Source organism: Clinocottus analis, unplaced genomic scaffold (genome assembly GCF_023055335.1).
Source record: "Clinocottus analis isolate CAN_PGR_092001 unplaced genomic scaffold, fCliAna1.0.p SCAF_6, whole genome shotgun sequence".
NCBI lineage: Eukaryota > Metazoa > Chordata > Actinopteri > Perciformes > Cottidae > Clinocottus > Clinocottus analis.
In genome coordinates, this window is record NW_027176218.1 from 13,463,091 (window position 1) to 13,480,370 (window position 17,280).

Sequence of the window (17,280 nt, forward strand, 5' to 3'; positions counted from 1 at the left end):
GTTGTTCCTGTAATAAGCAAAAGTGTATTACTACTACTACTACTTCTATAGTGTATCACACTACATACGTCATATTATGTAATCTCGGTTTAAAATCTTGTTGTGTGGATATACACATAGCTCGTGGCCGCGTGGCCTAATGGATAAGGCGTCTGACTTCGAATCAGAAGATTGCAGGTTCGAGTCCTGCCGCGGTCGCTCTTTTTGTCCTTGTGATGTCAATTCTAATATCCGGATTGGAAAGCATATATATATATGTATATACGTTATTTAAAACAATGTATGCCTTAGCTGCAAACTGTATTTTCATCGCGATATATTAAGGTGAATCCTCTGAACCTTCAAATAATATCAAACACAGCTTCCTCCTGTGAAGGTGCATTTGGTAACTGGGGAGGCAACGTCGGTGTCGGTCTTATTTCACTGCAACACCTGGTTTATTCCATCCCTGTAATACAAGCTACGCTTCCCCTCAAATGGTAGTTCGCTTTGCTTTACACATCTACGACGATGACACCAATGGGTATCGCCATGGTACCAGTGGGTTTCTGTCTGCCTCTAAATATATTGTGTTTGTCTGTATTGTATCAGGTCGGATGATTTAATCCTGTTGTGTTTTGTCGTTGCTTCTTAGACGATGGCGGATGACACGGAGGATGTTGAGCTGGACTTTGCTGCTGACGAGCAGGAGAGGGCGCGGAGAAGCGCAGTCATAAGGTGCACTGCAGGAGATTTGTTTTGTATAAACACATTTGTCTTGCACAGAAGATTCAGCTTTCTTTTAAAAAAAAAAACATTATAATATCGACAGGGATGTCGTTTGAAAGAGTATTTCCAATCTTGTTAAAATACGTGTCATTTAAATTACAAGAAACGTCTTCAACAAATCTCAAAAACTTTAATTTGATGAATTATGCTCTCTCATATCTCTTAGACCTTCATATGTGGTTATTTGTGTTCTATTTCTGTTAGTTTGTGATTCAGGTGAATACTCATCTCTGACTCCTTATCATTTGTAATGTGCTTTTGATTGCAGACACCCCCTTGCCTCCTTCTTCCACCTGTTCTTCCGGGTAGTTGCCATTGTCGCCTATTTGCTCAGTGACTGGATCAGCGAGAACTTTGCATCATGTTTTGTACTGATCATCACTCTGCTCTCTTTTGACTTCTGGTCTGTCAAGGTGAGGAGGTCAACTGGGTCAGCTGCTAATTCCCCTCACTTCCCCATGCCTCGGCCATTTCTCGCCTTCCTCTGAACTTCAGCACGTTTTCTTTTACCTCGCTACAGCTTTGATTACTCACATTTGTTTCAGAATGTGACAGGCAGGCTGCTGGTCGGCCTGCGGTGGTGGAATCAAATCGACGAGGATGGAAAGAGCCTCTGGGTGTTTGAGGCCAAAAAAGTAAGACATTGTGTGTGTGTGTGTGTGTGTGTGTGTGTGTGTGTGTGTGTGTGTGTGTGTGTGTGTGTGTGTATTAAACATTTGAACGTTGCTGTGTGTGTGCAGGCCTCCCTAGGCAATAACATTGGGACAGAGGCAGAGGCCAGGATATTTTGGCTGGGTCTCATCATCTGTCCTCTCATATGGACGTTCTTCTTCTTCACCTCCCTCTTCTCCCTGAAGATTAAATGGCTGGTGAGATATATGTTGCCTGTGTGCCCGCTCTGTCGAGGCACATTATTAGTATATGTATCCCCCGTAAATGCATCATCTGTCTGTCTTCCCCTAGTTACTTGTGGTCGCTAGTATGTCCCTCCAAGTGGCTAATCTCTATGGTTACCTACGCTGCAAGGCGGTGGGAGAGGACAGCCAGCCTGCAGACATCCGCTCTTTCTCGGGGCAGCACCTCCTGCAACGCGTGAGTGACTGACTGCAGCATTTAGAGCGTTGTCCTCTTAACACGTCAGTGTTCATTTCAATGAAACACAAACTCACTCATAATGTATCCTCTTCCAGCCAGACATCATCTTTGGAATACTATGAAGATTACCTCCTCCTTTAAAGCCGCTCTGCTGTGTGTGTGTGTGTGTGTGTGTGAGAGAGAGAGAGAGAGAGAGAGAGAGAGAGAGAGAGAGAGAGAGAGAGAGAGAGAGAGAGAGAGAGAGAGAGAGAGAGAGAGAGAGAGAGAGAGAGAGAGAGAGAGAGAGAGATGCCTCACCTCCAAAGTTCCCACAAACTGCTTCTACTTGAATGGCTGTAAGCCTTATGCTGCTGACTGTTCCCTTCACATGTTGCCCATATGGATCAGTCTGGCTATTATGTCAATAAAAGCTGAGTGCATTTGTTCCTGTCGTTGGTTGAACACTACTTCTCTGTAAATGCATTTGTCATAAAATAATTAAAAAGCATATCGTTTTCAAGCAGATCGTATACACGCTGTGTTTCTAGACTGTGATGTGCAATTCATGTCATGCTTTTAGCAAAGAAAATGTACAGAGCCAAGTCTGACGTGAAGACCCCTAAATGTACATTTTTGTACTATACCTGTTAAACTTAATGAGGCTTTGTTGAGGAAATTGTTAAATGACACACCCTCCACTGTTTGATTTAAATTGTTACACTCCTACCAAAGTTTCAACAGGAAATGTTGAAGGCACCTTACCGTAAGAATTAAGTACAGGCTTATACGTGAAACAATTAAATGCCCATTAATTAAAGTTTGATGAAAATGTTGAGAGTTGTGATCTGTTGTAGGTCTATGTGTTGTGATGAATAAGTGAGCAAAAGAATAGGAAGCACACAGAAGAAAACAAATACTACTCAAACATAACAAAACTTATGGAGACCAGCTGGTTTAACAGTTTTTGTATTTTCTTTAATGATAAATTGATTGATTTGTGTGCAGGACATACATACAGCAGATTACAATCTAACATATATGTGTCATTTCTCTGTGATTCCAAACATAATCTGGGGGAAATTAGCTATTTTACCCCACAACGAACCATTCTAATACCTCCACAGGATGTTTCTGCTTATTCATTTCAAGAATAAATATTCATAGTATTTCTGCCTATCCTAAAACTGAAATGCAGTGGGAGCTTCAAAAAGCTTTCCAATTACACTTCATAAGTAAAAGATCAAATCAGCTCTATTCGCCACATTTGGATTGAATATTGAGAGACCAAGAGTGGCCAACCAGTGTTGTATCTCGTAATCTGCCAATATTTGCAGTAAAAAATGTCTAAAAAACGTAATGGGAATTACTTTCATGTGTTTTAATTTAGTCCCAGTGTAGTTTACACACACTAAAATCTCCCAGAAAACAGATTTGGAGGGAACTGTTCATACCGGTCTTGTTGGCCCTGAGCGCCACAGACAAACGGCTCCGACCTCAAAGATCTTCTATTGCCTGAGACTGCTCACTCCTGCTTCCAGCCTGTGCACCCCTGTTAGCAGCGGGCACACTGTATGGCGGGGAATCAGTTCATTGTGCCCACAAATAAGAACCCAGAGGTTAAACTATTTTCCTGCATCAAAAAATTGTGGAGGCCTTAGCTGTCTTGAGCCACAATGGCAGTGCTGATCAGGTTGTTAATCTTACTTTAACTGTGTGTATAACATGGCAGCGGATGAATGTTATCGGACCAATCACTTACTAATGTAAATCAGGACATTTGTGGAATAGTTTTTCTGAGAAAGGGAGTGCAATTTATAACATATGGGAACTGCAGAGGCATGTAGCTGGGTTCTCACATAGTCGGTAACCTTTGAAATTCTGTTGAAAACCATTTGTATGTTTGCTATTTTAAATAGTAGTTTACAGTCAGGTCTGAATTAAAACCTAAGATATATGTAGTTTAGCCTCAAATATTGTGAAATTATCAAAATCCCCCCCAAAATAGCTACTAAATGGTCCTTGATGTGATGCTTGTTTGTTACCTGCTGTTTCGAGAGTCAATGAATTTGACATTTTCGCCCAGTGCTCAGTATAACATCTAAAATGATCATGATAACTGAAGCTGATCAAAAGCTCCAGAAAAGTTACTCGTGTTGGTGTTTACATTATTATGTAATGTCCATATAGGCTAGTTGTGTTTTTATCATCATTATTAGTAGAGTAGTAGTAATGGTGAAGAAAGCAACAAAAAGAAAGCAAAAACCTCAACGAGTGAGACCTCTCTCTGAACGCGAACATCCGTTGGCAGTGCCGGGCTTTGTGATTGGTCCCTGTTCTGGTATGACGTCAGTGCGGGAGCGAGTAGAGGAAGCGCGCACGCTGGAGGAGAGGCAGAAGCTGGAGGACCGAGGATGCAGCTGGAGTCACCTGAGAGCCGCAGCGCTGACTCTCCACAAGGGCCCGATGGAAACGCAGAGAAATGTATCTGGAAAATTCCTTCCGGCCTCAAATTGAGGACATTTCTCTCCAGAGTCTGCTTTGCTTCTGAAACAGGTGAGAGACGCCGAATGGAAATGCACAGTATTTGCACGTATACGACTTCACCTGCTTTGAATCTGTTCTCATGCCATGCCCATAAGATGCATACATATCTACTCAAAACATGCATGTTTAAGTTTGTATGTGTTAGTTTTCTTATATCTTTTTAATGCAAGGTAACATATTTTTTTAACCACCACAAACGCCCTTCCGTTTCATTTAAAATGAGGGTCCACGTCTTTGGTCCGTAACAGACAAAACCCCTTGTTCTTTAAAGTGCCAGCATATTACACCACACTCCTCGGTCTATTATTATGATCAGTAATAAATTGGTTTCTGTAATAGCTTATGCGGATAATCCTTCAGATGTGAAATAGTCTACTTCTAGCAGAAGTAGGCCAATCGCAACTCTCATTAAAAGTAGGGATCCGTTGCCCTAAGGAGCACTATAAGAGCCCAGAGCAAATTAAAGCATCTTAAAGACTTGCTCAATTCACATTTAGCGGATTAAAAAAAGGGGTCAGCTGTTGATCTCGGAGCATACTATATCTGCTGCATCAAAGAGCTGTTTTTTTATTTTATTTTTATACCTAACACTGTCTCAGGTTCATGGGCATGCACATGTTTCCCGGCCAAACTGACTTTTTAGGATTATCCACTGACACAAAATGGGCTGAAAAGGAAGCTTGTGTCATACCAACTTACATGGTCTAAAGCCTGTATCTGATTTTAGTACAATATAAGTCAGGTTGTAAAATAGCCGTTCAGCAGTCATTCATTGTGTGTGTTACGATGTCATTAGTTGTATAGACTGGCATGGCAGGCAGCAGAGTCTTAATGTTTCCTTAAATTAAAAACAGCTCGTGTACAATGAGCTGGTTTCCGAATAGTTTTAATACAGGCCTGTTAAACAAATTAAGAGTGTGTTATTTAAAACATTTTCCAACGCAACTTAACAAGTGAAATGTGACTTGCTTGTATTTCAAATGTGTCCTTTTCAAGTTTTAACTGGATTATAAAACAAATAATAAATTTAGTTCATTAGAATCAACATTTCACACGTTGTCAATGACGGAGTATTATGTCCGTTTCGTGATAGAAATATAGTCGCTGTTAATTGCCAGACATGCTGATGCAATAGGCCTCCACATATAGTATCATATACATGTAAAGATATTTATTACATTGTCTTACTAAAGCTTTAAGTTATCATTTCATGTTTTTGCTTTGAGTCTTTTCAAATATGTCTACGTTTAAAATGCAAAGTAAAATTAGGTCACTGTACCGTTTAGAAGGCCTTCAACCTGCAGACACTTTATTCATCACGACTGGAATATCCAACGTGTGGATGCTGACGCTTCATTTAACGTGTTTTAGCTTCAATGTTTTACTTCATCACATGTGATCAAATCGTGTCAGGAAGCTCTTATTGTCAGTGGCCCGGATTTAAAATAAATACTGTAAATGTGTGTTTTTTTAAATATATTTTGGGCCAATACTTCTTCATCTTGCTTCTAGATCACGTCAGCATCATGTCGGGCTTGAGCATGAGCGCGTGAGAGGAGGTCTGTTTCTGTCTTTGGTTATCTAGCTGTATGAGTTTTAAATACCTGTCATAAAGCTAGATAACCGAAAGTAGAAATGACTTCCGTAACTTTGTGTTCATTCCGAAAGATACAGGACTCCTCAAGCTTTTACCTCAAACAGGTAAGAAGACTGTTTTGCTTTGTGGTTTCAGAGTTTGCAAAAAATAATTAATGAATTAGCATAAAAACGATCCCAAATGTCTCTACAAAACGTATATATAATACATGAGTTGTTATCTTCATAAGTGAGTTTTTATTTATTTGTATATGATAGATTAATAGGCATTTAAGTTTGCAGAGCCTTTTCTTTGCAGAACAAAATGTTAATGTGTTAATTGCCTTAGCTATCAGTCACGTGGTCTTTGTCTAAGGAAAACTACAATGTCTTTAAAAAATGGATGTTGAGACAAAATACAGCTAGTTAACCTTCTTATTGATCATTATAGAGTTTAATATAGTGTTGTTGATTTATCTTCATTCTCGCTTGACTTTATTTTGAGGATTCTGAATTCGAGCTCTTTGTACTGAGGCCCTGTTTTAGGGAGGTTATCTATTCAGGTCCTCTGCAACATGGTGCTGAATGTTAAACAGGTCTCTCCGGTGGAGGAACAGCACCGACTAAAACAAGAACTCCCCAACTCCATTTCAAGAATTGTGTTTTTATGTGGAGAAAAAAAAAAATCGAATAATATATGCAGGTAATATTGGGTCCCAATAGTTTTTTTTTCTTTCACAGCAGACATTTTGACTCGTCATAGCATGATGCCCAGGTGTTACCAATAACACTCACAGTGGCTCTGTTCTGTTTCTATGTAAGTCATGACAGTGAGCCATCATGCACAATACCATGACCCTGAAAGTGAAGCAGCTAAATGGAATTTCGCCATTTTTAATTGTGTTATATTCACCTGAGTTTTTCCTACTGTAACAAATGACAAGTGTCTTCTGTGAAAAAAAGGCCTATCACACCTCAGAGTGTTAAATCTGATCCGTCCCATTCATATAAGCAAAAAAAAAAACAGGAAAGCTCAAGTCCTCCAGGATTCCTCTCTCGGATCCCTGTCGACACACTAGTTGGTTGATCCCTAAATAGTCAATGCTTGTATTTTACCAGAGCAGATTGATTTATGTTTTGCATTTACTGTTTGATTTATCTACTTTAATCTTTTGGAAGAGAATTAGTCATTTAATATATATTTAGATTTCAGATGTGAGACGTTGTTTGTAGAAGAAAGAAAAGGGAGACTACTGCTTTAACCAGGCACTAATGTCTCCGAGTGCTAATAATGCAGTTGAGTGGCGTAGCACCCTACACACACACACACAGAGTTAAAAAAAGACACTTGCCGTCTGTATTTAAAGCTGTAGCTAATCTCAAGGCCTTTGGGACACATTGTGTCTCGGCTCAATGAGAAGGCCAAGGCCATCCTGTAGGCAGGATCGGAGTTTTTGAACTTGGTACTTCAGCGCTGCGCAGTGCATACGCTCAGCCCGGAGAATGCCACTAAAGCCCAAAGAGCACCAAAGTGAGATGAGTTTTCATTCACTCTCTTAAATACCTATTGCGGTAGAGCTTGCTGTCAAATCGGGCTAATTGCTTCGCTTCTCAGCGAGATATTGGATATGTGAAAAAGCCGTTGTCCAAGTCTTTTCCCCGAGCTTCGTCTGTTAGGGCGTGTCAGCATGGCTCCTTAATGAAGGGGAATAAAAACACTTGAGGCTTTATTTATAGGACGGTCAAAGGCGTTCTTTTTTCAACCTGCATACATGTAATTCAAATGATTTTTTTTGTGCTTTTATTGTGGCAAAAACACACACACTCTTTCACACACAAAAACTCCACAAGGAGACTGGACCTTGATTGAGAAAAGCTGGCAGATATTTAAATGTCGAAATAACTTTATAACCACAACTCAGTGCACTAAATTGATGGTTTAAAGAAAAAGATGACCTGTTGTTTAGTTATAGGCTGTGTTTAGCTTTACTGATAACTCAAATAGGTTTTTCATGTTTTATTCCTGTTTTCTTTCTTCCATCTTCTTTTGTTTCAGGCTTCCGACTCATCACATTAAATAATCGGGGATCTCTGAACAGAGGGTAGAACCACCATTAAAAGAAAACGAGGAGAGAGGCGGGAAAAATGGTGGGTCCGGAATTGCCGCCTCCTCCTCCTCCTCCTCTCCCCCCACTCATCGCCCTTTTTGCCCAAGAGCCTCTAATGCCATCTGTGCTGCCAACGGGGGGACACTGTGCCCGTGCCAGGAGGCGGACAAAGACCCTTCCGGATCCCTGGAGTATGGGCGCGCTCAGAGGAGCCATCTTGGGGAGATGTTGCCGCGACACCTAAAATGGCTGGGCTGGCACACGAGGTGAGCAGCATCACGGTTTTCTGTTGGGTACCGGTGGTGATGGTGGTGGGCAGGAGGTGGGGGAGTGTGTGTGTGTGTGTGTGTGTGTGTGTGTGTGTGTGTGTGTGTGGTTGTTTGATGGGGGATGGGGGCAGGAGGAAGGACGAGGGAAAGAAGACGAGTTTCCCATTTCCTCCACAGTCACACATGGCCTCCCCCTTTTCTCTTCTATCTTCTGCTTCTGCTAATTAGCAGTTAAGGGGTGATTCGAGGGGGGGCGGTGGGTGAGGAAGGGTGGTGGTAGTTGGTGGTGGGAGTGGGAGAGGGGGGAGGGGCTGGGTAGCAAACAAAATTAATGAGCTGGCACTGGTTGAAGGAAACCTGCCATCCTCTCTTGTCATGGTGCTTCTGTACTCTCTGATGCAAACCAGGCAATGGTGTACGTTGTGTTTCCACCCGACAGACCTCGTGGATTAATTCATGCAAAACTGCTTTTATTATGAGATTCACATTACGATGTTTCGTACAGTATCTTAGCTCTCTTAATGGACTAAAGCCCTCAGGTGAATTCTGCAGAGGAGGCGAAACCTAGATAATTACTATTTGGGGAATTGCAATATCGCTTTTATCAGTAGAACCCATACAATTTTAGATTTACTTTACCTCATGAACAAATGTATTTTGGCTCATGAATCAGTTATTTATCTGTGATGAAATTAACACTGATTATTAGCAGTGTATACTATTTATATAGTGATGTTCAGAACATTTTAAGTGCTTCAAATGGCGTTTTTTATGGGCTTAAAGTTATATACTATATATGTTATATTTCATATACTGTTCAGCATTTCGTCCAAAACATTCCAGGATGACAACTCTCAATATATATATATACATGCAGTAAAACTCTGCTATTACGTTGCAAGAAGGTTTATTTGACACACACGCACAGACTAAAAATGTCAAACATCACTGATGTAAAAATGTCACATCTATACAAAAATGAGGAAACAAACAGACAAAACCAACAGTGACAGCCAGATACTGAAGCTCCAATCTGTACCACTTCCATCCCTGTAACCTCTTACAGACACACACACACACACACACACACACACACACACACACACACACACACACTCAAACAGACACACAGACACACACACACACACTCCTTGTCATGCCGTAGAGCTGCTCAGTAACCCTGGTGGCTCCGGCAGCAACCTGAAGCAGAAAAGAGAGTGACACGTGAGCGTGTGTGTCCGGGGCCAACATGTGCAGCTGCAGTGCTGCCTGTGTGTTAATGAACAGCGCCGTGCATTTTCACATTATCATTCAGCCCCGCTCTCTCGCTCTCTCCCCTCTCAATAGCTGTTTAGTCCCCCACCCCCCGCCCTCCGTAAAGGCCTGCTTTCCCACCATTGTGGGAGCTGGTGCTGCAGCGGGCCTGGGCTGGGGGGCAGGGTGGGAAAGACCCTCCAGACTAGACATGAGCAGATGCCTGAGACATTAGACTGTCGTGCGGATCACCGGGGTCGGGCGAGCCGCTGGGTTTTAATGTGTGAGCAAGTGTATGTGTGTTTGATATGTGTGTGATGGGGGGTGGTGGTCCAGGCCCTGGAGTGCCACCTGACTGTTCATTAGTCTATTCAGCCTCCTCTGCATGTCTGAAAGGCATGTAGATGCTGTTTTCAGAAGGATCTCACGGCATTCATACACGATACGCATATAGAAGCTCAGGCCTGCACCCTGTCACACAGTAGATCATTAGAGTGTAACAAAGGTGTAATACAATGAGGTTTCACTGCACTACAAAGATGCATTTTCATATTTCCTCACATTGAGAATCTGACTTTATTTCACGTAGTGTGCCTGCCTTCAGCCATGCACACCTTTTATCTTTGCTCAGTTTACCAGCTGGGTATGATTTGTCCTTCCACATATCTGCATCGCTCTCACGTGGGGAAACAGACAAGACATCACAGAAATCTCACAAGACAGACGGTAACGGTGTTTCACCGAGAATGACTCAGCTAAGGAGATGGGTGTGCCTAAAAAGCTGAATGATGTAACCTGTGGATAATGGTTATTAATGAGCCTCATACTGTACATGTGCCTCCACAAAATATGTAAGGTATGTGCAGCACACATGTCAAAAGATTATTCCCTCGCTTCATATAAAAGACTCAGAGCTGTCTTTATAATTGCATTCGCGCTGCTCATCTGTGATATACAGCGCATAGCTTTGGGCAGATTTGACAGAAGCAAGAAAGAAAGAAAGCAAGGTGAAGGCGAGAAATTAATCTTGGAGATAGTGTAGCTCGCTCCATGCTACGTCTCTCTGTTGCAGATCTCCACGGTACGTTAGAGAAAAACAGAGGAGCAGAGGGTGGAAATGATGAAAGTGTGTCTTTCGAACAGTCAAACCAAAGATTGGTTTATCACCAAAGGGTTAAAGACAGGGGAGACAAATGTATCCGCGTATGTAAAGGAGACACCGGAGGCAGGTGGAGCAGCCATGTTTAAGCCACCAGTGTTACTGCTGCATCTGCTGAGCTTGTGTTAGCTTGTGTAGTGCCATGCTAAAGCAATTTGCAGCCTGCGAGAATATGGGCATGGAGGACTGCTGTGTGTGTGTGTGTGTGTGTGTGTGTTTGAAAAGAGTATAGGGGGAGGTCGGTCTGAAACTGTATTGGATAGCTGCGGCATCGACAGAGGCAGCGTGGTCAAAGAGAGGCGGTGACTGAAGTCAATTCTGTCAGGAAAATGTATTCGTTCTCACTAAGTCTGCTGGAAGAGCAGTCACTATTTCTAGGATGTAAAAATAGATTGACATACGCACACACCTGCACAGAGAGAATATTTATTAATCTAATGATTACTGTCTGTAATTTTGACTAATTGCAATATGCAGCTTGACATAAAATGAGCGTTAGGGCACAGAATTAAAATAAGCTATCAAGGTGAGCATTTCTGGATTTTGATCGCCATGTGATGTCTTTGGGGGAACTGCGTCTGGTTTTAATTCGCTCGGGAAAACAAACAGAGGTTTCAATCAAGATGGTGAGCTGAGCAGCGAGGTCAGCTTCTTTGACTCCGTGTCAGGAGGATTTAGGACCTGAACATCCTGGAATATTCCTCTCCACACTGTAGACACAGTTACTTAAATATTAATTATTCAATTCCTTCTTGTACATTACCCAAAAGCTGACAGAAAAAAATGTATCTCCCCTTCAGAAAATGACAGAATATAGATGATCACTTTCTCTTTCCTTTGTCTCTCGTTCTTCTGTTATTCATTTATAACTATGTCTTGATTTTGCTACGTGGGGTTTTCAGTGCAAGGAAATTATAATGTGTGACATGATGAAGTGACAGTAGCCGGCGCCCACTTCCCCTTCTGTGTGGGTGAAGCAGCGTAGCCATAGTAGCGATAAAATGTTAATACCATATAGCTCCTGGGTTACCTCTTCGGATTCTCCTCACTATGTGTGGACACTATTAATGTTTTAACGGCTCGACTGTGATTTATAAAGCCTGGCTCAGGGGCCGCCCATAGTCTTGGATGAGGTCCAATGTGGGTCAAGCGGGGCTCATCTGGGGTTTTTAATGCAACTTTGGCCGAGACTAATCTAGCACAAAGCCTGACATTAAGTATCTTAGAGGAAGATGGAGAGAAGTTTCTACATCCCAGGCTTTTCAGATTACGTCTGTTGGCTGTGGTGTCCCTGAGTAGGGGTCCTGTATGCTCCAATGAAAGTAGAGAAGAATTAGGTGACTGAGCCTTTAATACAGCGGCCCTTTGTAATCATATCAGGAGGAGATGAGGTTCGAGGGTGATGAGAATTCGGGGGTATCCTTGGTGTGACCTAATTTTTGATTTTTTTTTTACTCTACTGGTACAGTATGTGCATTAAATACCAGGTGAAAAAGAGGATGTTCATCCTCATGTCGTCAGATGGATATACGACTCCATCACACAAGTTCAAGTTCATGGCTGCAGACGCTCTGTCTGTGGCCAGTCGGGGAGTGTTTAGAGAGTCTGTGGCCACCCTGCAGTACCGGAGGAGGAGGTGGTTGGTTGGGTAAATGGGGGGTACATAGCCTTTGACCTCTGCTAGGGTTGCTATGGGAAAGAGGCCGGCCGGCTCAGTAATGTACGACTGAAAAGGCCGAACTGTCAGAGCTGTCCAGCAGACGTCAACCCCCCACCACACACACACGCACACACACACACACACACACACACACACACACACACATGCACACACACACGCACACACGCACGCACACACGCACACGCATACACACACTAACTCTCACCCATTCACACATACTCACAGATGGCACGGGCCAGCTTGGGAATGTAAGCTGCAAGAGAACGCTTTATGTTCATCAGACACCATTATAATTCATCCAGCCTTTAGACATACACATTACCAATCTGCACCTCTTCCTCAGTGCGGACCCGCTATTGTGTTGGACCACTTGTGTCTCATTTTTCAACCTCATCCTACACATCTGAACACCCATTGTGTGTATGTGCTGTGGACTTATGGGCTTATAAGACAGCAAATATACCATTGCTGTGGTGAAACAACACTTGTCAGAAAATAAAAGAACTTCATTGCAAAAAAAGAGCTTTGTCTCCTTCCACAAGTACTATAAATAAAATCAACCACAAAAAAGGCTTCCCAACTAAAACGTAGCTTACATCCTTTCAACCACAATCCATTCTCTGTGGCCCACGCCTCCATTCTTGTGGTATATTCTCTGCTATCCATTTGTCTGAATAAACTGCATGTATAGGCATATAGATAAAATAATCTGTGGCACCAGTTAGGCATATATTTCTGTCTGCTCAATTCAAAATTGCCAGTGTTCGATGTTTAAGTGGCTGCGTGTCAGAGAGGGCATGCAAATCCACTGATTGTAATATGTGCATGTTTCCATGCCCCCTCTGTAAACGTGTGCAAGTGTGTCCTCATTTAAGGTTGCATTCACTCAGGAATAAAAGAGTGCGTATTTGCATACGCTGCATGCTGTCTGCAGAGAGGGAGCAGTCAAAAAAAGATATCAGAGGTGGACAAAGAGAACGAGGACAAATCCTTCATTGTGGGGTTGGTGGGAGAAAAGGCTTGTCTGAATTGGGGAGTGGGTGAAAATTGACAGAGAAAGAGTTCGGGCTGGTTCCCTGTGGGGATAAAAGCCTTAAGATCCCTCCATGCATACAGCCTGAAAATGGGAGAGAAGAACAACATGCAGAGCACAGGGGCTTATTTTGACAGGGCATGAAAGGAAAGTTTGTTTTTCTGAAACACTGCCTGCATTTTCTGCAAAACTAAATATCATGCCCAACAACCAATTCAGCTGTTTGTTTGCAGAGGGTTAGGTTTGCAGAATCATTAATGCCGTCTACATACTGCTTCTTAAAACACATCTCCATGGACTCGCTTTGCAGCCCTTTTATGTGTTGTTTTACCCTGTTGCCTTTAAAAAAAAAAAAGTAATCTCTTTTATAACAAATGCTGCAGGTGCTTTGCAAACTTTGAAAAATCATTTCTAAATAATGGTTTTAATTATTATGAATGTTCAATCTTCTAGTTCTTGACTAAACACATTTTCTTTTATGCTATATTGTCAATATCGTCTAATTCCAATGAATGTATTGTAGTGGAAAAAGAAACGTAGTTCTTTCTTTCTTGTGAAATATTTTTACTGTGTAAAGAGTTTACGAAACCAAGTTTTATTCTCATGCTAACGATTCCCTCCATCGTTTATTGGCAGGATGGGACAGGACCTGCACGCCTTTCTGCACTCTGGAGGAACCTGCTCGGGCACGAGGAGATCAAGGACCAAACTCCACGACAGGCTGTCATCAGAAACTCTCTCCACGACGGGAATTCAAGAGATTATCAGTCACCTAAATAAACGAGAGGAGTCGCGCTGTGACTGTAAAGAAAAGAGCTATTCTCTCGCTAAATATGTCTGTTATCCATGAAAGTTTACTTTAAGATACTGTATTCATTATTAAGTGTGTGTACTTAGTTTTTGTTCCTACTTATTTCTCACTCATTAAGTGCATTTTCATAGCGAATGCATGTTTCAATTCACAATTTATAAAATCATTGTTCTCAAATTGAAATAGTAATTAATAAGATTTAAGGGCATTACTGAAAAAGTTGATTTGTTTTAAGGTGACTGCTGACACAAAAATAAAAATATTGGAAATATTATCATCTCTGGGTAACAGTCGTGTTTTTGAGCAATTCTTTTTACATTGCTGATATGCTAAAGATATTTTGTTATATTTAAAATGTTCAAAAGCGATTTGTCTTTAATCTTAAAATATATATATTAAAATTAATATAAAATAGACAATGTATTACGAGTCGAGTCTGCAGGACCCTTCCTTTCTCTCTTTTCTGTTTTTAGATTCAAATGGTAACGTGTGTGAGGATCGTGTGAGAAAACGTTTGAGTGACCTCACATTAAGTTTTAATTAGGAGGAGCAGACAGAGGGACGTGTGTTGAATCAGTGTGGGAAAAGGAAAGTTAATCGCCCACAAAACTCTCTTATACACTATCTACATTATATTCATTGCCCTTTATATATTTAAATAGAATCACATTTTGACGATTTTGTTTTGCTGTGAAAAATTCAAGTACTAAACTAATAACATAAAAAGTGTGTTGTATTAGAAAATATGTAATCCCAATTTTGTTTTCCTGCCCTCCAGGGCCCAGTTTAAACAATTAATCAGGTTTGGGGATTTCAGGCCTTCCTGGTGTCAGCTGGACCTCAATCAGTGTCCGACTGATCTGTGTCCGCAGTCAAACAACAGATGGACACGTGCAATCAACAAGAGATTATGTGTCTCTTTAGGATGTGTCCCAAATTTAGCAATTTCCTCTCCATTAAAATGAATAACGCCACAGCTTGGATTGACAGGTTTAATATATTCTTTTAAAACAATGGCACACACTATTCTTTTAATACAATAGAATATATATGATTAATGGGCCAAAATGTATCTAATTTGTTTTAAAATGCTTTTCTAGAGTTTACAATAAACTTTTTTTTCATTTCTTTATCTGACATGAATACAGGAGAAGCACCCCTGTGTCTTCCTGACAGAGAAATTAAGATAAAAAAGCAAAACTACTTACAGCAGTAAAAGTACAAGAGCTATTGCATGAAGATAAAAATAATATATGCAAATATATATGTGTATATATATATATATATATATATATATATATATATATATATATATATATATATATATATATATATATATATATATCGACTAAAGGATCTTGAAACCAATATTAAGGTAATATATTGAATCCAATAAACACCAAACAGAAAACAAGTTAACGAACAAAGTGAGGACATATGGGAGTTGCAATAAAGAACTGAAGGTTTTTTGTTGTTTTTGTTGTTTTCACATCTGCTTGAATCTAAAACCACACTCATGTGTCAGTGGAGCTCTCTCTCCTGGAGAGCCATGCAGGAGTCAGCATGTTTTCAATCCATCCAAACGTTGTACAGAGACTGATTTTGGTGATTAGTTCCCCCCCCCCCCCCCTCCGGATGACTGGAAACTAATTAATGAAATCATCCTCTGTGGAGTGCGGATGGAACGAAAGCCCAACGGTTTCAATTGATTTTGTAAAAACTGTTACACTAGTGATTTTCATTATTAAACTTATTTTTCTTTGCCCTATATGCTCTGCAAATATGTGTTTTTTTTCTGTTTCTATTCTGCAAACACGTGTTGGAGAGCGCCACGCATAATCACGTCAGCTTCAGTGTCCCATCGTCTCTCTGCAGAAGTAATTGATTGAATCTGCTACGTGGGTTGAATATTGCTTTTCGATGAGTGTCTTGTGAGGCGGGACGGCTGGTCAGGGACCTGTTGGTGAAGTCCCTGGAAGTCAGCCGGGGGTCAGAGGTCATGATCTGGACAGTCCCCCTGAGGACCTTAAACAGGCTGGAGAGACGCTGAGGTCAGGAGCCGTCTGAGCCAAAGCCAAAGGTCAAGGGCCGCTAATTAAGTGGCTATTTCCTGCTATTCCCCATTGACCACCGGACTCAGAGAGACAGGAAAAGGCCAGAAGAAGTCTATTTACAGGAAGTTAATAAAACCCGATCACTAGAAAAACTATTTGTGACTGGTCAAACAACTATTATAAGGGGTGGGGGGACAACAAAAACAACAGCAGCAGCAACAGGTTCACCTCTGAGGATTTGTTACAGAAGGAAACAAAATAAAACTTTTAAAATAGCGTTTAGCTCTGATTTAGAGAGGATGCTTTTAAAATATAGAAAACAATAAGCCAATTATCTTGTTGTAAAGTCCAACTTTTATTGTTCTAACATGATTTAGACTTTCTTACACGAGTATGCAAAAAACCCATAAATGGATGATTTTCAGTTCAATTATCTCAAATTGAAACCAATTTCCACTTCAGAAGCAACAAGAGAGAGAAACAGAAAGGCGGGACCTCAGAGCTTAAGTTAGAGAATACAAACCTTTTGGAGGGAAAGTCAGGAGAAGCTGTTTATGCCTTTCCAGCAAATGAATGAGCCTATGTGTATATGAACCTTTAGCATAAGAATGGGGATGGGGCCTGTGAACTCCTCTGACACTGACCTTTCTCCCAGGATGTGAATAGTATCGCTCAAGAGCTGCCGGCAGCCATTCAGTCAGACCTGCGCCTTGCCCTCGCCTAAAACTCCTAATCAGGCTGATTTAATGCATCCTACAAGCCCTTCCTCACCACCCAGCTCACTGCCGCTTCAGAGGAGCCCTGCGTCCTTTTCTGGAGGCACACTCACTCCTCACAGCCCTGCCTCTGGGCCCCTGCATTTTAAAAAGTTAGAGGAGCTGGTTTAAAACAACAGGGGGCCCTTTCTCCTCCCAAAGAGTCTGGGTCTCTTTATAATCAATTGGTTCCTC

At 41.4% G+C, this 17,280-nt stretch overlaps 1 protein-coding gene, 1 long non-coding RNA gene and 1 other non-coding gene across 5 annotated transcripts; all 3 read left to right on the top strand.

Moving 5' to 3' along the window:
* The first annotated feature begins 125 nt into the window (after nucleotides 1-125).
* Nucleotides 126-198, top strand: trnar-ucg (transfer RNA arginine (anticodon UCG)). The gene has a single exon. It is a non-coding gene; the product is annotated as a tRNA-Arg (tRNA).
* A 204-nt stretch (nucleotides 199-402) lies between these two features.
* LOC137804168 (Golgi apparatus membrane protein TVP23 homolog A-like) lies at nucleotides 403-2,161 on the top strand. Of its 3 annotated transcripts, none has more exons than XM_068603232.1 (7): nucleotides 403-479; nucleotides 635-717; nucleotides 1,037-1,181; nucleotides 1,314-1,403; nucleotides 1,509-1,637; nucleotides 1,732-1,860; nucleotides 1,959-2,161. In XM_068603232.1, exons 1-7 carry the CDS (start codon nucleotides 477-479, stop codon nucleotides 1,983-1,985), a joined length of 606 nt encoding a protein of 201 aa, XP_068459333.1. In that variant the 5' UTR covers nucleotides 403-476; the 3' UTR covers nucleotides 1,986-2,161. The 3 variants fall into 3 exon arrangements, with proteins under 3 accessions (XP_068459333.1, XP_068459330.1, XP_068459331.1); XM_068603229.1 differs by having other exon boundaries at nucleotides 421-540; XM_068603230.1 differs by having other exon boundaries at nucleotides 421-534.
* A 2,090-nt stretch (nucleotides 2,162-4,251) lies between these two features.
* LOC137804603 (uncharacterized) lies at nucleotides 4,252-16,036 on the top strand. Its single transcript, XR_011080145.1, has 4 exons — nucleotides 4,252-4,395; nucleotides 5,899-6,087; nucleotides 8,018-8,335; nucleotides 14,102-16,036. It is a non-coding gene; the product is annotated as an uncharacterized lncRNA (long non-coding RNA).
* Nucleotides 16,037-17,280: the final 1,244 nt, after the last annotated feature.